The sequence below is a fragment of the Atractosteus spatula genome, chromosome 15 (assembly GCF_055471065.1).
Source record: "Atractosteus spatula isolate fAtrSpa1 chromosome 15, fAtrSpa1.hap1, whole genome shotgun sequence".
Taxonomy (NCBI): Eukaryota; Metazoa; Chordata; class Actinopteri; order Semionotiformes; family Lepisosteidae; genus Atractosteus; species Atractosteus spatula.
The window spans coordinates 4,530,051-4,551,140 of NC_142720.1; the positions used below are offsets into that span (position 1 = coordinate 4,530,051).

Below are 21,090 nucleotides of genomic sequence, written 5' to 3' on the forward strand. Positions count from 1 at the left end.
AATTGGGCGGACAGGCTGCTGAAAGAACAGCAAGACGTCACTGGACCAGGAGTGGACAGCCCTGCTGTCCGGCTTGGAGGGCCACTGCAAAACCCTACCTTGTGAACTGCCTGCTCTCTTCATGTACGGCCATCTCTTTGCTTTTAAACTCGTTGAGCTCTTTCCGAATGGCGGCCTGTGGAGACCAAAAACAAGAGCGCTAAGTGGGACACAAACGGGTAACCACCCCTGCAGGCACTCCTCAGCATTTCCTTCACAGCATCGTGGCACAAGCTCTGCAGAAAAAAAAAACCCTCTCTTCTCTCTTGGTAGCAGAGCTACACAACGTAACTGAAATTAAACTGGGGTTTTCACAAGGCTGTTCTGCTACATCAGAGTTTCATTGCAACGGGGAACAGGACTTCACGCTATACAGCTCCTGCAAAGCTTTCTTAGTTTGCTTGTCTAGGGGATGTAGTGAGGGGTTCTACACTCCCAGTTCCTTTGAGCCAGTGGCCTGAAGGTCTTACAGGTGTTAATCCGGGGCCAGAGTCTCGCAGGTTCTCTGGTCTGGTCACAGGGTGGGGGGGGTTCTTGTGTGTAGTGGTGGCAGCAGGGAGCAACGCTGAGGTGATGAAACGGCCCTCGTCGTCCCCGAGATCACCTCCTGTCCGTTTCTTCTTCGCTCCTGGTTTTTACAGCGAACCTTTGCGAAGACCCTCTAAGGGCCACATTCGCATCCTCCCTCTTCTGCTTCCTCTCTCGTATCTCGCCCCCACTGTAGTATTTTCTAAATTTGTCCCTCTCTCTGCTTGTGCTCGCCATTTTCCCCCACCGGCTAACTTTTTTCCCCTAAGCTAGTTTAGTTGTGCCGCGATCACTTTTAGCTCGGTACTGATGGCCCGTGACGTACTGTAGGTGAGTGTGGGACGGGCCTCCAGTTCTGAATTAAGCATCTACTCTCCCACTGACTTTAGATTTCATCTTGAGTTAAAATAAGAGTTTTGTGCATCTCTTTATTAAAATATTTAAACATATATGTATTTATATTTTTATATAACTAGCGGGAGGCGGGAATGGGAACTGGCCAGCATGGCCCTGTCTGGGTACATCATCAATAGCTGGAGACCCTAGAAAAGTGTTGGTTCACCTAATAAGTCTACAAGGACACTAAGACGAGAGACTGGACTGGAGCTGTACACCACTGCACTGAACTGCCACATGAATGTGCACTGTACATGCAAATGCTTGATACAATTCAGTCATTCGGGACTCGGCCCTGTCCAGAATGTGGATTCCTAGTGCACCAAAGCATCTGAGCCGCAGCCCCGTGGGGTCTCGGCTGTACCTTATCCGCAGGCGTGAGTCTAGTCCAGGGCTTGTCGGCGCGGCGGTCGTAGTCCTTGGCGTCGGTGACTTCCACGTACTCGTTGAAGCGCAGGATCCGCCGCGCCACCAGCTCCGCCACTGTGGGCCTCACGCTGAGCTGGGGGAGCGAGCAGGGGTCAGGGGTCGGCAGAGGCAGTAAGGGCCGGACAAATGGGATTCGTCTAAAGCAGAAGTGGTGTGGGGGTTGAGCACAAACCCCTTCCAGAACCTGCCGGCTTTCAGTCCTGCCCGGCTCGTCCCCGAAGTGAATCCTCAATTCTGCTGCCCAACTGGCACCTTTGCCAGCTTTGCCACAAAAGTTGGGAGATCTCGCGTAGCACAGCTAAAAGGCTACATCAAACATGTTTAGCAACAGAAAAAGAGTTCGGGTGTATTTTATTAGCAGGTCAATTAAGAATTTAATAAAGCAGCTAGGCGCTCAGTTGGGACAAAAAAAAAATCAAGCCTGGGCTGCCCAGGATCAGTTTTTGGAACCCCTACCTGATTTCAGATCTGTTTTTCTCTCCCGACATGAATACACGGTTTAGCCATCGCGCAATCTACTTGAAATATTTCACCACAGGTACAGCTATTTCAAGACTGTTCGGCGTGCCATGTACAATAAATTCAGCTTTTTGGCCAGCTGTAATGTTAGACATGGTCACAACTGTTTATTTCAAGAGGTGGTTGCATACGTCAGACTTGATTCGCTAGTAGTTACAACCATGACTTAGTTGAGGCTCCTAAATTTGTAGCTGTTAATGCAACAATGTCAATGCCAATTGACAATAAAAATGAACAATACAAGAAAGAAAAAATAATAATGAAGTTCCTAATTGGCCCACTAGGTGGAGCTGTCGATCTGAAGATGCAGAATTTAAAAATTGCTTTATACAAAACTCATATGCACCAACGTCTATCTGATAGTTAATAGGAATAAATTGTAGCTGCCAACATTTCCTATGATGAAACGTTTTGGGACTGCTCTCTATATTAATTATTTAGAACCGTACAAAGTAAAGTCTATAAGAAACTCAACTGTAATTGACATTTTAACAAAATCAATAGGTAAATCACTAGAAACCAATAAAGTGTTTGAGAATAAGATACCAGATAATCACCAAAAAAAGCTAACACCAATATGTTCACAGTGTCTACCCTTTTCATGATGGAATAAAAAAAAATAGACATTAAAATTAAAATGGAATTAAAATGTTGTGGACAATTTTTCTGAGTAAAATCTTTAGGAATTTGTTCAGGAAAGAAATAGTTTTAAAAGACTAATGTATTTAAACCGTGTTGGTTAAGTTAAGTTGGAATATTAGAAGGAATTTAGGTTTTGAACATTTTGCTTCACATTGACTGAAAATCATCCTGTAACTGTGAGGAAGTTCTAAAGAACAATTTGGGAACCTCAGTCTCTGAAGATAGAAAGTTTCCACATTAGTAGGTAAAATACATCCATTTGGCCAGTCATATTTACAGTACAACATGCTGCTGGCTGCTTCACAGTCAGTTTGGCAAACTGATACTGTCAGCCTCATACCTTTCGCGAAAGTCTTCGTTTTATTTCCTGTTTGGCCTCATGTTCTTCCTCTTCATTTTTCTCTGCAATACAAACAGAGAAATTAAATCTTTAGAAAAAAAACATACTAAACAGTAAACAGCCTTTCACACTCACTGTTGATGGGAAAAAAAGGTACAGAAACCATCACTTACAATCCTCATCTTGAAATTAAACTGCTGAGGACAGTGTAGAAAAAAATACAAGCTGATAAAAAAATCTTTTTTTCCTATAAATGCAAAATCTCTACTCTGTGCATTAAGTAACGGAAAAAGTGCAAACAATTTTCCTGAGCGAAGAACAACTCCAGGAAAATCTCATACTTGGATCTGTCCGTATTCAAGAGGAGATCAAAACCCTGCTCAACCCTGTGCACACTGGTATTCGTCTTTCCTCCCCCAAGTTCAGTTCAAGTTCACGTTTATTTTTCATTCCAGCCATATACAAGTATACAGTGGTCCACGGTGCAAATACAGGTAGGACAGACAGGACACCGACATAGACATTGTAGACAGAATACACATAGTGCAAATAGTGCAAATTACTAAGGCTCATACATAATACAATGTACACAACACACTGGGGGGATTTAAACCCTGTTTCTGGAATTGGAGTGGGAAGGCCAGACCTCAGAAGTCATGAGAAATCAAAAATTCCAGTCTTTTAATTTGCACATTACAGTTGCAAATATGTAGAGATACTGGCAGACGTAGGGGACATCAGCTCTTGGAGCTGCCCAGCTCTCGTCGGCAGCGGAGAGACCATGATCCTGAATAACACAGCTCCTCATGGGCAGATACACAGCTGTTGTAAATAATGCAACAGTGAAACCACTTTTCTGTCGCCACCATTATCATTATTAGTACAGGAACAAAGCGAAGAATGAATAATGTATCATGACACCCAGGCTCCCACCCCACCCCCACCAACACCACCTTCAGACCTCCACATTAACGCGGGGAGGAGCTGGGCATCTGCTTGGTCCAATAATGTTCTTGGTTTTCAGAATAGTCTCTTCTGAACAACTCGTATGTATGAGAAACCTGAGAGCCAGGTGGATTTTCCTTCTTTCCTCTGGTGATGGGTGATCCGAGAAACTTTGCTCACTAGTGAATTACACTGCCTCCCCCCAGTGTTCCTAAAGCATTCGACTAAACTGGCTCATCGATGGGCACCCGGTGAGCTAACACAGGTGTCAGAGCACCTGTCCTCCCAACAGAGTGCCCCTCCACTGAGAAGCAGACACCAATTTGCTCTTACTCTTGATGCTTTTACGCAGTGGCAGACTTCAGACTAGTGTGGCAAAGAAAAAAATCCTTGAACATTGCCCGTGTCTTAAAAAGCACTTTTTGTCAATTCAAACACTTTGTACACCTGAGAGGATTCTTCAGACATACTACATCACGCACGGAGCCGTTCTAAATCTTGTCTAAACATTTGTAGAGCTCATTTTGGAGTCTGCTAACACCTTTATTTGTGGATTTGTATATTTTTTTAAGCAAGTCAATTTCGTTACTGGTTAAAACCGTTAGAAAACAATATTAATCGCTAACAGAAGGGAGGGCTTTTAAAAGCAGCCCTCTGTAGAGGCCCTGGCATTCCAGTTAGAAACAGGACACTCTGAGGTCATTTATTATAAAATGATTATTATTATAATTGCGAGTGGTCTTCGCAAGCACGGTGGGATTCTCTTCCCACAGACACTTGTTAACCACACCACAGGCCTCAGCACTGAGGATGAAAAGTCTTCACAGCCTCAGCTGTGAACTTGTGAGTGCAGAGCTCAACGCAGATGGATTCGACTGCTTAACAAGATGACCCCCAGATCACAATATTTACCAAAGGAAGCAGAACTGAAAAGTAAGTGACGACGGAGACGGGAGCCAGCATGTTCAGAAGGGAGGGAGGTCAAAACAACCCAACCATTCTGGAGCGGATCAGCTTGTCGGGGCTCTTGAACGAAACCCAGCCCCAGCTGTCGAGCATTTCGAGTGTCTTAACTTGTCCTGGGCACATCTGTATGGACGGGCATGAGAATTCGCTCTCGGCATACTGGTTTTTCAGCTGCGTCGGCAGGATCCGTACAAGGCACCGCAACTGGGGGGACGCGAAGGGGTCGGCCGGCCGCAGGAGAGGACGAGCAGCTCGTGGGCTCGACTTACGTTTCAAGATGTTGCGCTGCTCCAGCTCCTCCGTCGTCGGCCTCTGGCTCAGGCGCCTGACGGATACAAGAAGGCGGAGGCTCAGCACCCTTCTGAAGGAGACAGGCTGCCATTTCTTTAGCTTGGCATTCTTGTCGGACATAAACACATTTCTCTTGACAACCAGAGTTCAAAGAAGTTTCGAGTTGTCCCCGAAAAATTAAACCAGGGTATATTAAGCCCTCAAAACAGCTTTTTTTTTTGCATGCAATTCACTTGCTTAAATAACACGCGATCCAGCGAAAGAAGTATCTTTGAAGCCCCAAATGAATACTAATCTTTAAATCAAAACTTTTCAGCCTATTAAGAACACAGTGAGGGGGCTGTTAAGACTAAAAGATTTGTGGGCAACAACTGTCACATGATAAGAAATTTCTCAGAAGTCAAGTAAATCTTCCAGCATTTTTTTTTTTGCATGGCCGAGACTCAATCACATGGCTCCTAGAGCTGCTAATGACCTTTAACTATGACACTGCAGACGGGAGTCTGCTGCAGCATTCCAGCCCAGCAAAACCAAATTCTGTTCATGTTCCACGTACAGCAGGCAGGCTTTTAGCCAACGTGAGCATGAAGCTGGGTGACATGGGTGACTTCGGGTGTCATGATAACGGTATCTCCTGGTGTAAATCTATTCCAGTTGTCTCAGCAGTCTGGATGCTGGAAATTTAGGGAGAACAGTTCTAAGATGCTTGCTGATATGGCTGGACCTTTGATGTTACCCAGACCAGTAACTGTTCTAGACTCTGTCAGATGAAGAAAAAAATGTACAATATATATGCCTGCCAAACTGGAAAACTTAAACGTATATTGAAATTCATCTGAGCGATAAAGCTGTGTGGATTGCATAATGCCAGGAATTTTCTTCCAGAAATGTGGATTTCAAATGTGCGTGTTGCATGGAACAACACTTTTTTATTTACTAAATTCCTGATATCCCGAAACTGAGTGGTACAAATTTTCTACCGGGGAAGTATAAACATTGTTTTTTTCAGGTGGTATTGTCACTTACTGACTACTCTTCTTCTCAGATAATTGTCTTAATGGAGAAAAAGACCATAAACATCTGAAATATTAACATTCCCTTATTAGTGCCTCCAGTTTGCCAGACGTATCGGGTTCTGTACCTCAGCTGTTTCACGATGAAGAACCCAGACTGCCCAGCTCCTACCGGAGCCACATTCCTGTCACCCATCAGCAGCCTGACTGCACACTGCTGCAGCAGAGCCCTCACTGTCATCGCCTTCCCTCGCTACAGCGGTGCCTCACCCTAACCACTTCCTCTCCCCTTTCAGAGCTCTCCGAAAAGACTGGCAGCTTAAGCTTGCTCACTCCTTTAGTTTCTTCGGTTTTCTTATAGCGGTTAAACGTTTTTTTTACGGAAACCTATTAGTGCCACAGGAGAGAAAAAAAGTTATTGCGTTTGAACAAGACGGCACTGTTGTTGTTTTTTTTTGTGGCGCTAATAGGGTTCCGTAGTTTTTGGGATCTTACATGGCAGCGCCGAAGACTCTCCTTCTCAGCTTTGTCTGGCTGGGCACCTCATCATCTGTAAGAGGGCGATTTTGCCGAGAGTGATTCTGTAGGTGGTCCACTGTGCATGAAGCTATGCTGTCCTTCAGTGAACACAGCAGGCTGTTAAACCTGCAGAAATTCCCCTCCCCCCCCCACTCCCACCCACTGGATGTGCCAGCTGACGCACTCTGCCATGTCAGCTCTTTACCTGACCAGCTTCGTGCCAATCTGCTGTCTCAGCTCCTGCCTTTCCTCTTCCGACGTTCGGGGTAAAATGTTCTTCTCCTCCAGCTCCCTTTTGCTCGGCCGGTTGCCCAGTTTGATGGCAAGCGTGTCCCTCCTGCGTATCTTGCTAGCAAGGGAACCTGCAAAAACAAGAGTCCCATTACGTTTTGCTCCAGCTTTCAGCAGTTCTAAAAAAAAAGTGCTCAACCGAGAACTTGAAGGAGTAAAACATGGGAATGCTTTGAGGGATTAGATGTCAGAGAGGATATACATTACAAGCAAGACATTTCATGCTCCTGGCACACTAAAACAATGGTGATCACCCATCCGCTTCGCAAAGCCAACAAATGAAGCACCTTATGTTAACATAAAAAAATAATTTATTCTGGAACAATTTTCCACCCTAAAATGAATGGCACGCAACTACTCTCAACACCTGCGATTTTACACGATGTATTCCTTGCTGCAGGCAACAGAATCATAAACTTTGTTAATCACAGATTAACAGAGACGCACTGTGCTGTAACAAGATCAATGCGTGGAACAGAATATTCATGCCCGCTGGAATAGAAAGCCCAATCCTTTCATCTGGCAAATGCTTTAATCATTTTTGGATCCTTTTACAAATCTCAATGTGATCAGGGGCACTGCCTGGAATACGGTCTACATCTCACAAAGGCTTACTGTAAACAGCAACTCAGTGGAAAGTTTAAATATTGATGCTTACATGTCACCTTACATGTGCTTTACAAAACCTGCTGAGCGTTTTGCAAAACATCACGTTCTAGGTAGCAAGAGTGAAGCACAGAGACCGTGCGTGACTGTGATTCTTTGCACTGGCCCGATACAGAGACATCCGCAGAACACCTTACAGAAGAAGTGACACCGAGTGTTTGACCTCTCTCAATATTAACAGATTAACTAGACTGGGCGGAGCGGTGGCTCTGTGGCTAAGGATCTGCGCCTGTGGCTGGAAGGTTGCTGGTTCAAATCCCGCAGCTGGCAGAGGAATCCTACTCCGTTGGGACCCTGAGCAAGGACCTTAACCCCAACTGCTCCAGCGGCGCTGTACAATGGCTGACCCTGCGCTCTGACCCCAGGCTCTCTCTGTCTGTGTGTCTCATGGAGAGCAAGCTGGGGTATGCGAAAAGACAAATTCCTAATACAAGAAATTGTATAGGGCCAATAAAGTGATGTTATGTTATGTTAGATTCTAGTCCCTGAGCCATACAACCTATTTAAAGTCTTGTAATAATGCAAGCTGGAGATCTCTTTGCAAAAGGGGCTTCTGACATACAGCAGGAACACCCGGGAGGACACTCTTCTACACTTTAGCAGTTCAGGCACATCTTGCAGAATCCCAGGGAAAATTCTTCATTCCCAGTCAATCTCCATACTGTATATCATTGCCCCCATCCTTGTTTTCACTTTGATAACATAAGTGGGGTTGCTGGGAAACTGGCAATGTTCTGATTGGATGGCATGTTTTTTCATTTCATTATTAACCACGATGACTTTGTTTGGCTGATGCTTTTAACCACATAATACCTGCTCCATGTCTGAGATGCAACACAAGCCACGTTTTATCAGTTTTCTTAAAACTCCTACACGACACGCGAGAGAGCATGCATACAGAGAAGCAGAATTCCTACTTGACGTGTACTCGTCCTCCTCATCTTCCTCCTCCTCTTCATCCCTGTACAGAATGGGTCCGTCCGAGTCGGAATCACTGGCGTGATTCTCTTTGTCGTCGGGGATGACAGTCACCTCCGGTGAGTTCGGAATCCCCACCCGGACCCGGTCTTCCCCATTTTCGCTGCCTGCTCCACCTGCCTCACTGAGGAATGAGAACAGTGGAACAGACGAACCGAGGTCACACTTCTGCCTGTCTAGAAACACCTCGGGTACTAATCAGAGCCCAGAGGAAAACTCATTTCCCCCCAACTAAGGTACAGCTTAAATGTGTTTACCACCTTTGGGCTCATGTACCACTTAATGGAAAAGCAAAGATACTTCTAATAAATGGATATGTAACCCATAGAGCACATTCATAACTCCAGGTAAAAGCTTAACAAGAATACAAACATTTATGGGACAAATGAACAAACGAACGACATTAAAATTCATTCAGAAATGACTTTTTTCACATCTCTGATCAAAGCAAAGGCAACAGCTGAGGTAAAGAATGTGACTCATTCAGGAGAATTCCATGAAGACACTCTCACTTCACACACTGGCAGAAGGAAACCGTGTGTGACTTAAGGTGCAGGTGTAATCTGAATCATGCAAAAGTGACCCTTTGGTTGCTGCCAGAGAAGATAACCAGATTAGAACACAAAACATCAGTTTCTAAGGCTCGGGTGCATTTCGGTAATGCAGCTGGGGCAGTTTTAGAGCACTAGCAGAGTGACCTCTCGTCCAGCAACGAATTCTGGAAACGATCAAACTGCCGCATCCCGAGTCTTTTTTCTGTCCTGCACAAGAGAAGATGGACGTCTGTCCCTCAAGACCCACGGAGAGAGACTGCGAGGGCAGCAGGGCGAGATGAGGACGTTCTCACCGGGGGACGCTCGGTGATGGAGGATCCCCTCCGGCCGGACGGCTGCCACACTCTTCCTCCTGCCCGGGCCTGCCGTGATCCCCGCGGGGTTCGGGCGCGGCCTGCGAGGGAGGGCTCGCCTCGGCGGCCGGCGGCCCACCGGGCTGCTCCCCGCTCCGCCCGGGCGTCTCCTCCTCCGAAGAGGCCTCCTGTCCTGCCCGGGACGCGGCCGGATCCTGGGCGGACGCCTCCTCCGAGCTCCACACGGCCTCCGCAGCCGCCGGATCCTGCCTGGCTGCCGGGGGAGGGCTGGCCGGAGTCGGGGCGCCCGTCCTGGGGGGGCTGTCTGTCGGGGCGCTGGCGGAGTCGGCCCTCTTCTCCGGCTTCTTCTCCGGTCTGGGTGTTCCTGAGCCCCCCGTTTTAGCCCTGGCCCCCTCTCTGGGGCTCCGGGACTGAGCCGTGGAGGAGGAGGAAGATGATGAAGACGGGGGAGCTGCCTTGGCAGCAGCAGGAGACTTTTTGGGGTGGGAGGATTTGGCTGGGGATGGAAAAAAACCAAAAGAATCACCGATCGATTCTCTTTGTCCGTGATCACAACCCCGAGATTGTAAGAAGAAACAACAGGAAGGTTCTTTTTATTGCACGTGAAGGTTTTTTCCATAACCCTGCTGCTGCTGCTGAAGCAGTGAATCTCTGGGGAGCAGGCATGTGAGAGCAGAGCCCTTGTTTTTCTCTAGGTTTGGCACCGTTTGCTCTCAGCAACGGGACCGAGTTGCGCCATTTGTCTTGAAGTAGGGCAGCCAAGAAACAAAAGTGTCACAAAAAACGTTTTTGCAAAACTCGGCCCTGAAACCTGCTCAGTGCTGCTATCTCACCCTGCACACTCTGCCACGTGCCTGCCAGCTGCTGCCACACAGAGAGGGCAGCAAGCTCACTCCTGCCTCCTCAGACATAGTCCTGCGCTCCTTTTATTTAACTGTTCATCCAACTGTTTTCTTTGATATTCTCAGCTTTACTTCCCTATGTAAGAAATGGCATAATGAGAACCAATCTCCCCGCAAAGCGTCACGGGTCGAGGCATCAGCTACATGATTTGCAACACTTTTCTTACGGTTTCAGAGAGATTTGAAAGCAACCTCTTTGTTTCCATTTTCCAAGAAAGACGCATAAGATAAGATATTTTCTCTGCTTTCTCAAATGTCACTTCTCCTGCTGCAGACGGACTTACCTCACACTTTCACACATCCGCTGTTACACGTGATCTAGTGGATCCGAGAGCTGGCGTGACAGTGGAATGGATGCGAGTGTGTTTTTGTGATGTGTAACACACAAAGTTCTGTGCCCTGCATCCCAGCCACTGAAGTGCAATACATACGTGTCCCCATTTACCCAAAAGACAACTGATAACGTTGCATGTACAGGACTATTGCAAAAGACCAGGTTCTTTATGAAAAAGAAGTGGATTTAAATCAAGACATGCATTCAAACAACAGGAACACAAAACTAAACAGGAATGATAAGAAATGAAATGAAGCAACAGAAACCACAGATAGTTTGTTAACACATCTGTCTTGCATATCAAATGCAAGCCTGTTAATTTCAAAATGCAGTTTACCCTGTAAGGCTAATTACAGTGGGTACAAACCACAAAAACAACCCTCCTACGTGTAGTGCTCTGATAATGGAAACTAAGCTTAGTTAATCGCTGGCTTCTGGCCGTGGAAAAGAGGGTTTTCATGCACCGGCAACAGACAAACCGAACACCCGTGCAAAAAGAAGTGCCTGGCCAGCGGCCACTGATTCGAGGAGACTACACGTAAGGACCCACCCAGGACTGCACTGACATCTGCCGTGAGCTGTGCCTTTTTATAGTCGTTTAAATAAAATCACTACACCCTAGAAGTATAAACGCACTTCCTCACTGTCTGGGTGCACAGGCAGCAGAGCAGTGCCTCAGTGAATCCCAGTGCACTCTGGGCGCTGGCCCTTGCCCCCCCAGTCCTTCGCCTGCCCAGGTAACAGGTGTTGCCCGGCGGCGGGAGGGCGGGGCTTCACGGCGTGCAGCCAGTAGGCTCAGGCTAGTGCAGGAAGGGCATGCAGGTCTCACATGCGTACTCACCGTTGGCACGGTTACCGTTCCGCGGGCTCTGTTTGGAAGATGGGGCGAGAGGCTGCTTATTTGAGCCTTTGGGCAACTTTTTCGCGTTTGCCCCCTCTTTCCTGGCTCCGCCCGCCACGGCCCCGCCATGGGCTTTGGGAGGCAGCTGAGACTTTTTAGCAGGCGTGTCCTGGGTTCGGGGCGGGTTCGTCTTTGGAACTGGCCTGTTGTCAGTCCTCTCTACAGGGACAAAGGGCGTATAGAGACCCCCATGTATTAGAAACAACAAGCCGGAAGAGCTAAAGCACACGCACAGAGGAGGTGGGTGGAGAAAGAGTCACGTGTGGAGTTACGACCTCTTTAAAACAGGGGTCGCCAACCCTGTTCCTGGAGGCCTGGAACAATCTACTGTGTATATATAATCCATTAAACAGGTGGTGGGTTTATTTAAGAAAATTAGAGATCATTTGGAAGAAGAATCAGAATATCCTGCAGCCCTCAAGGGGCTGGGTTCCCTTCATTGAAACATTACTTGCTGAATTCAGCCATGACCTAAACAGGGGTTGAAGAAGTTCAAGTAGGGAGCTTCGTCAGCGTGCGCAGGCGGCAAAGAAACGGGTAAAAGTTTATTCCATGCTTAAAAGAGAAGAGACGACGTTTTGGCAGTCAAGCCTTCTTTAGGTGACTGACTTCAGGTGAAGAAACGGAATAAAACCTGTTCCTTTACTTATACAAGTGCTCCTAATCTTTAAATAACGGGTGATTAAGGGTGATCCAAAAGAATAACTGGATTGAGGTTCTCCAGGACAAGGGTAGGAGACCGCCGATATGAAGCTAAGGACCAAATGCTAACAGACGCTGTTTTTCAGATCCGAAACCCAGGACTAACCATTTAGAGCGCTTGTCTTCGGTCACCCTGAGCCGCTCCCCATCTACGCCGCAGTTCGAAAGTACATCTCGTCCATTTTTGGGCCAACTAGCAGCGACACCATTTCTCAGATTTCGACACTGCCTCGACATTTCAGGAACCTGGTCCACACACACACACACACACACACACCACCCCCTTCTCCTCAGAAAGTAAAAATTGCAAGATCCCCTCCCCCTCTGCCCCCTTAAAATGAGAAATCTTCCCTTCCAATTTTCCCTGGAAAGGGAAAAAACCTGCAATGATCTTCCAGGAACGTGACTGTGAAGTATGTGACAATCGAAACTGTATTCTCAGTGGAAACCGGAAATTAAAGGAAAAACCCCAGTCACTCACTTGCTTTCTTTCAAGAAACAGGCTAGATGGGCCAAATGCCCTCCCCTCATTTGTAACTTTCTGGTATTGCATGCACTGCACAGAAAAGGATCATTCTGAAAAGCTTTGCACCCAGTTACGGCTCGTCCTGATTTCTACCGGGCTGAATTTCTAAAACTTCAAACACATCTAATGAAATCAAAAGACCTGTATAGCAGATGATTTCCGGTGGCTTGGATATGAATCCAATCACAGGCCCCATTGAAAAGGCCGACTTTGACACAATGACTCACAGAGGATTAGGATTCCCTTACTGCTAGGTCTTTCAAAATGACCTCCGAGAGAGTGCATTTCACTTCTGCAGGAGTCGGCTGGAGCGGAGGCTTGCCAAGAAACGTCTCTGGGCTCCATCAAGAAGCACAACAAAGCATAATCTGCTTAATCAGTGTGAAGGGGCAGACACAGCACTGCCCACAGGAGTCCAGATTGAAAGGGTTGCAAAGACCTCCCCCACAGAGCAGGCTGGACTCTACTGGGAATTTGTTTTACTTTCAAAGATCAAGGAAGGATTTCTGACAGGCATAGATTACAATGTGTGAACATAACGTACACCGCTAAAAACTCATTTTCCTGAAAAGAACCAGATAATGGGAAAAAAAGAAAGCAAAAAAAATCTGTTCGATTCTGCCATCTTTTTGCTACGAGTTTTTACATTCTCCTGCCTGTCAGATACAACCTTCCCACTGCCTTGCTTCTGATGGATACGAGATGCTGTTTTCACTGCATTAACCTGAATGAGGGATGGCTAGGAGTTCCCGTGCTTAAAGGGGAACTGCAGTCCCAATTTTTCAGACTGGTTATTAAATCTCAGGAAAAAAATAAATTCATTGATGTTAAAAAAAAATTGCGAATCAAGCACAAAATCGTGAACTTTGTGAAAGTACTGTAAGTCGCCATGTTGTCGCAAACTCCCATTCAAGTCCCCAAGAACTGTGACGTGAAGCGGCCCTTCCTGCTCACTAGTCACTATAATGACTTGTGTGATGTGATGTACAAGTGAAAAAGTACAGGTCTGCAGCAGACATTTCACCTCAGAAATGTTCCAACATGATCTGCAGGCAGAGGTTACAAGTAGCATTTGTCAGCAAAACCATCTTGGAATCGAAAACAATATTTCTGTTGAATTAAAAGAGATATATTCACAAGCTTGTTTGTTTACGATGCAATAAGGCCATATCACCCGTAGTTTTCTTGCCTCATTCTGAATCGCAGAACATGGGGCATGTTCAGAACACCTGGAGATTTTCTCTTCAGTGTTGAGAATTGTACAAGTTACTGTGTACCTTTGACTTTTACTGCAGTTTTGAAATGCACTGATCAGTGCTGATTCTTCCTAACCCCCGAAATCTGAAAATAACGTCGCAGTTCCCCTTTAAAGTAAGGGGCTCACCGCCATAGGACCCAGCAACACTGCCGGCTCATGGTTCTGTGACAGCGCTGTGCACGCACGCGCTCTTCCCTGAAAATCACATCTGGGGACACTGGGGACAGAAAAGCAGGAATGCAGCTTCAGCAGCTTCCCAGTGATGGTTTATTCTCTCACTAATAGAGACAAAGGCAATTATCAATGGCAAAGCACACAATTCGCAGACACACCAAGCTAACCTAACAGTCAGTTGTTATGTCCTTGCCCTGGGTGTATATCTTCACAGACCGCTATAAAAGACCCGGGTGACAAGACGGCTATGGTTTCCAGTGTGTATGTTGGAGGAACCGGGCAGAAGAGAGAAACGTACAAGAAACTGGCAGCTACCAAACACAGATCAGTATCCATCAGTGAGCAATGAGAGGCATTATAGCCCGGAACAGGTCAGGGAATGCAAAGCAAAGACATCGCTTGTGCTTCATAACAACAAAGGTTAAAAATATGAGGAGGGCATTAGCTAATTAATACCAATTAACACTTCTTCACAAGGTAGCATCCAGTGTGGACTTCCTGCCTCTTCCACTTACTCTACAGAACACAGCTTATATAAGGTCTGAATGCCAATCTTGCCATTTTTTATAAACCTCAAGTGTCCTGGGACGGTGGATCCCTTCAAACTGCCACCTCCCTGCACCGGATCCTGGGATCATCACCTGGTTTCTCCTCCAGCGCGGAGTCGCACGGAGTCTCGATGTCGACCCGCACCTCCTCCGCCACAGGCTCCACCCTGACCGGAACCGTGTGTCCGTTTGAGGTCCCCGAGTTCACTGTTTCGTCAACGTCTGCAAAACAGGACACAACCGGCAATCACGACAAACTTACACTGCAGAGGGAGATGAACGAGTACGACAAGATGCTTTATATGCTAAAACCGCATCTGGATTCATTGGTGTGCGTTGGCTTTTGACACCTGGCTTGTGAAAGGACGGCTTTGGCCGAGACACAGCATGGGCGGCTGTTTTAGAAGCTCAGCCTTGGTCACCTTCACAAGTCAATTCGAGGTTCATTATCCCCGGGAGAAACGGGTGCCATCGCCAACAAAGGGGTCAGGACATTTTCAGTGACGCTATGGGTGAAATTATAGATGAACAAGTAAAGGTGTACTCCATGCTGAAAAGAGAAGAAAAGAAACACAATGTTCCAACTGCAGAGCCTTCTTCAGGTGTGAGACCCTAGTTGAACTACTTCAGATGACAAAACTATTTCCCAATACTATTCCGTTACCCCCTGGGCACAGAGCCAGATGGGAGTAGTGTAAATTCATCAAGGAGTGGGGGGGTGGCCACACACTTCATTATGCTCTCAGCGTTCTTTAGAAACTGTTTGCTTTTAGACAGGTTTTTAGGTTGATCGGATTTTCCCCCAATGATTCTGTTCACTGTATTACACAAGCAATTACAATTTGCAGTATTGGTGTTATCTTTTGGCTTGTTAAGACCGTAAAAACACTTTCAATAAATAGATTTATAGAAGAGTGTTAAAATATTTCTCTCTGCCTTAAAGAAGCTACGCTTTCTCAGTACAAAAGCCTGCTGGCCTTTTTTATAAATGGTCACAACATTTGCCCCATATTAAACTATGACTAGTCCCAGATATTTGTAATCAGCAGCCTCTATAGTCTGTCCATTTATTACAGCACGATGAAGGGGAGCTACTTTTTTAAATTAATTAGGAATTCTTTTGTTTTCGAAATATTTAACTCAAAAGTGAACTCATAGCATCATTCAATAACATTTAGAAGGGGCCCCGAGAGGATATTCTGAGTTCCTCAATCCCCGGCAAGGGTCAGGTAAGCTGACAGGGGACAAAGATGTGTATTTTGAAATACAAGTGAATTTGTTCAGTTAATTCTGTTCATGTTGTTCCAGCTGGCTAAGTAAGAAGAATTTTGCAGTCCAAGAAGACCACTCAGACTTGAAAAATGGCAAAGAACCAATACAACATTCTGCTATGTTGCCTCTACAATCGTCTACACCGAGTTATGACCAGAAGTCTTCCCAAAGAACCTCTCCTACCACTGGACAGTAACAGGTTTGGGTTGGAACGACTAAATACCTACGTATGACTCGTGCTCAATAAAACCCTCCACTGTAAGTGAGGAGAAGAAAAACTGAATACATGTCTCTATCTGCTGCAATAATTTCAACAAGCACAACATTCCGGATCCTCCAGCGCAGTCACGAGGCTCTAGTCAACAAGGGGCCTATTTTGGAGAGGCTATTGGTTGCAGAAGATTAATCAAAACCTGTCAAGTCTACCAGGAGCCAGTGGAAAATTCAATAATCCAGAGGAAACCTCTCACTCAGACTGGCACTGCTCTATTCCCCTCCTGTCCATGGGGGGACACAATAAGGGCACTGTGGCACCCAGAGAGCTGCCAAGCTCAGACCGGCAGCCACGTGGGCACAGCCTGCCCTGGTTTCACTCGGACACACAGCCTGGGTTCTGTGGCTACACCCAAGGCCTTCAGGCCACCAGAACACTGTTTCCCTCCCTGTCCCACAAGACAAAAGCGACGTAAGCACACTCAACACTCACCTATGGCTGGAGAGCCAGGTGGCAAAGCAGAAGGAAAGAGAGAATCTGCCTTACTGTGTTACAGGTCTGAGCATGAACAGCAGCACCATCTCTGTCCCTCTATTTCTGGTTTTAGACTTCCACACCATTTTCTGGGACACTGCAGTCCTGAGGTCTTTGTGTATCCCCAGGATGTACAGTTAGTGCTAAAGGTCACTCCCGGATGATGGAACACACTTCCTACAGGCACTCTTGCAGTTGGCATTGTCATTTTGAGTAAGGTTGCCTTGAAACATTTGCTGCAGGCACATGGGGCACTATAGAGATCTGCTGATTTCAGCAGATTATAGCTTGACTGACTGATGCTAGATGCAGTACACAGAACACAGATAGCCAGTGCTGCAGATCCATAACGGAATCGCAGTAGTGATGCCATCTCAGCTGCTCCTGACAGGAGGAGCCACAGATCACCCTATGGCATGCACCTCTGCTGCTCTGCATTGAAAAGGAGCAACGGTCAAACACAAGTGCAAAAGGCCCTTCAATGGACACACCACTACCAATGCAAGTTGGGAGATTTGTGCTGAAGGAAACGCACCTTGATCAGGGATGAGAACCCCTCTTCGTATCAGCTCCTCGCGGCTCTGCCTTGTGGAAATTTTTCTCTCCAGCACTAGGGCGTAAAAGAGGAACAGAAAGCAGTCAAGCAAAACTGTCCTTGGGAACCCACTTGAAACAAAAAGATCCACAGACAAATTCAAGAAAATACAACACTGCCTCTAGAACGTTGAAGCATGGTGCTTCTTTACTCAAAACTTTTCTCTTTTTCTAACCAAGTTTAATACAGCTCCGGGCTTTGTTTCAACATGACAATCAATGCCAGAGCACTTCCCTCTCCTGTGAGCAGCTCTGACGTGGCTCCTCAACCTTCTTGAACTTCAAAGCCAAGTGGCCGAGTTAATAATAGAACAACTGCTACAGGCGGCCACTTAGCCAAGCAGAGAGCCCACAGAACTCTGCGTCAGGGCCCTGAGCATACGACCAGTCAACACTGTTCTAGAGCAGACATGCACACAGCTGACTTCGTTTAGCAATTATTCACTTCATAGTAACAGGATTAAACTTTACATTTGCTCATCTTAAAGCAGGATCTTTTTCCATCTCAAGACTGAGCTTTGACCACAATAGCGCCATTGCAAATTAAATTATTTATACAGTATACCTGTATTTATACAGTTACCTCAGTAACAAGGTCATACCCTTTTCTGCATACAAATATAGACTCAGTGTTGTGAATCAACAGGGAGTTTTATTCACCAGCGAGAATATGTATATTGCTACAAGATCTTAAAATTTTAAATTTGAAACATCACACGATAGGAGATCATATAAAATTAGATGCAAACTGTAAGACAAGAATGCATGAAAAAAAGTTTGGGGAGATGAAAATAGGGTAATCGCTGAATTTCTTTAATTGTCAATGGTTAAAATTTAACATGAACATTTTTGAATGAAGAGAAATGAGCTAAACAACTTGAAGCAAGCATCTGGCAGCAGGGAAGACGAGATGCATCTAGCTTTGCGTCAGAGAAAAATTATATAGAACAGGAACTGAATTCGATTCTCAAATGAAAATGGAAAGGACATAAAACAACAATAGTTTAAAGTACTAAACACATTTTCCACATTTTTCCCATGCCGAGGTCAGCATTTTGCCTGCGTGAAGGTCTCTTTTTGATGTGATTCTAAATACGCCCTGACAGTGTAGGTGGAAGTACATCCATCACTCAGTGAGGGCTGATCTACAGGATACTGCGAACCTGCACCCTATAAATAGTCATCCATACCTTTGGGCTTTGCTTTAGAAAGACTGGTTGTAGGGGGAAAACTAGTCATTGATGTCTCAAAATACAGTTTGCTTGCAATAATCTCAATTTCCCACATTTTACTAGACCTAAAGCAAAGATTTAATCTAATCAGCAATCAAACATTATGCCCTACAGACTAACTAAACATCAATATTTCATGCTGTTCTCCTGTGTCCTTCTACTGTAAACCACACCTTTCATGTACAATAACTAACATAGTGTAAACTTCAAGTTTAATGCATACTGAACCAATTAGCCTATTCGGGATTTAAAGATTACTTGCTGGTGTCTTAATAAATGCTTACACTTATATAGCGCTTTTCTGGACACTCAACTCAAAGCGCTTTACAGGTAATGGGGACTCTACTCCACCACCACCAATGTGCAGCCCCACCTGGATGATGAGATGGCAGCCATAGTGCGCCAGAATGCTCACCACACACCAGTTATTAGTGGGGAGGAGAACACAGTAATGAAACCAATTCATAGGTGGGGATTATTAGGAGGCCATGATTGGTAAGGGCCAATGGGAAACTTGGCCAGGACACCGGGGTAACACCCCTACTCTTTTCAGGAAAACACCCCAGGGTTTTTAATTACCACAGAGTCAGGACCTCAGTTTTACGTCTCATCCGAAGGACGGTATCTTTTTTACAATATAGTGTCCCCATCACTATAATGGGGCATTAGGACCCACATAGACCACAGTTTGAGTGCCCCCTGCTGGCCCCACTAACACCTCTTCCAGCAGCAACCTTAGTCTTAGTCTCCCATCCAGGGACTGACCAGGCTCACACCTGCTTACCTTCAGTGGGCTGCCAGTTGTAAGTTGCACGATGATATGGCTGCCAGCTTAATTAATAGTACTCCTTGTACAATAATTCTCCTCCTTCCTTGTTTTAAAACATTTGTGTGGGTATCACGTCTATCCTGAGCAGGGACAGTGTCACCCGTTCCCTCAGCGATAATGCAGACCAGAGCAGAGGTCACCCCTTCTGAGCCTCATGGCTTTGAGTTTAGCTAAAAATTAAAATGTAATCAAAATTTGAATATGACAAAGTAAGCTTTCCAAATGCTTACAAATCCCAAAATCTTGCCATCAGTCCATGATCTCATTGGGCTTCTTGTGTCCCCAAGTTTAACGAATAACAGTCTCACACCCCATAGGAATTACCTTTCGAGAGGTCCTGAAACTTATCGCTGGTTTTCTTCTTGCGCCATTTCCAGGGCTTGAAGATTTTGCCCAGTGAGGAGAGTTTGCCTTTCTGTTTCAGCGGAGGCGTCTGCGATCCAGGGATAGCCACATCAGAGTTAGCGAGGGAAACCTTCTCCAGACCATCAACTAGAGGAAGGTAATTGAAAAGAAAAGATTAAAATACTAAATGGCACAAAAAGCCCACTTTTTTCAGTCTTAATGTACTTGAGCAACTCCTTATAAACAGTGTTGAGAAAGTATCCTTATCAATAACTATTTTGCTGCTGCCTGCCTTTCAGCTTTTGTTTTAGAAAGTATTGGAAAATGGAAACAAAAAACTGGAATTAACCCTTCAAGTCTGCCTTCAGTATCGCAGGTCAAACAACTGTAATAAACCTTTCGGAAAAACAAATATGGTACTGCCACATATCTGTCATTTCGATGTTCAAGTTATTAATGGCTGAAAACCTCTGTGTAATTGTTGCTGGGATCTTCTCAAAAGTTCAACATCTTATACACTACATCACAGTGCAGACAAGGCTGAAGTATGGTCCTTCAAGTTCTAGTTTCTAGCTTCTTGTATTTTTCTAAATGAAATCAAGATGGGGGAGGGAGATCTATTCACAGCTAAAGCAGCTGGAAAAGGAATCAAATGTCTGTGCAGCAATTATGCTTTTGTGTTCTAGTTTAAAAGAAAGAGTAAACAACTAGCACACAGGTAACCTTTTCATAAATCCTTTAATAATAATAGCTTACACTTATATAGCGCTTTTTTGGACACTCCACTCAAAGCGCTTTGCAGGTAATGGGGATCCCCTCCACCACCACCTTTAATATTCCCTGCATGCTCCTGAAGTCCAGGACTGCATACTGTAATGTGTACTCCAACAACTGTGACAGTCAGAAGCAAGATTTTAAAAAAGCTACATGCAAAAAAGGGTCTAGATTAATATCAACTTGTGTGGCTCCAGTTTTACAATACAGAGGAGACTTGAAACATCCTGTACAAAGGAGTTAAACAAAACAGCACTTGTTCATTTTGCCTAAAACAACTCTGAATTTCTTTTCGAGCATAAATGTGCTTTTCCCATCCCTCAGTTTCACTGATGGGGTGAAACTTCCATTCCAGCAACTACATATAGGACACTTAAGACAGCCATTAGGAACATCGCACGTGCTGCTACTGTTGATGGAGAGCTTGAGGAGAAACAGATGCAGAGTAAATACTGCTTTTAGTCCTTTTTTATGCCTGGTTTGCCACAAAGCCATTTGAATTTTTAGAAGACTTCTATAGG

The 21,090-nt window shown here is 45.5% G+C and overlaps 1 protein-coding gene across 5 annotated transcripts in view; it reads right to left on the reverse strand.

Moving 5' to 3' along the window:
* The window catches only part of phactr2 (phosphatase and actin regulator 2), a 48,011-nt gene that overhangs the window by 2,332 nt on the left and 24,589 nt on the right, over positions 1-21,090 (reverse strand). The window contains exons 2-12 of one of the 5 annotated variants that reach the window (XM_088933786.1): positions 19,775-19,942; positions 17,331-17,405; positions 14,869-14,997; positions 11,508-11,726; positions 9,410-9,926; positions 8,502-8,686; positions 6,833-6,989; positions 5,074-5,129; positions 2,894-2,955; positions 1,328-1,465; positions 99-175 (exon numbers count right to left, since the gene is read on the reverse strand). In XM_088933786.1, coding sequence (XP_088789912.1) covers positions 99-175; positions 1,328-1,465; positions 2,894-2,955; positions 5,074-5,129; positions 6,833-6,989; positions 8,502-8,686; positions 9,410-9,926; positions 11,508-11,726; positions 14,869-14,997; positions 17,331-17,405; positions 19,775-19,942 — 1,783 coding nt within the window. Of the gene's footprint in view, positions 1-98; positions 176-1,327; positions 1,699-2,893; positions 2,956-5,073; positions 5,130-6,832; positions 6,990-8,501; positions 8,687-9,409; positions 9,927-11,507; positions 11,727-14,868; positions 14,998-17,330; positions 17,406-19,774; positions 19,943-21,090 lie in introns of those variants that run through there. The other 4 variants (XM_088933790.1, XM_088933787.1, XM_088933789.1 and 1 more) reach the window with 4 other exon arrangements.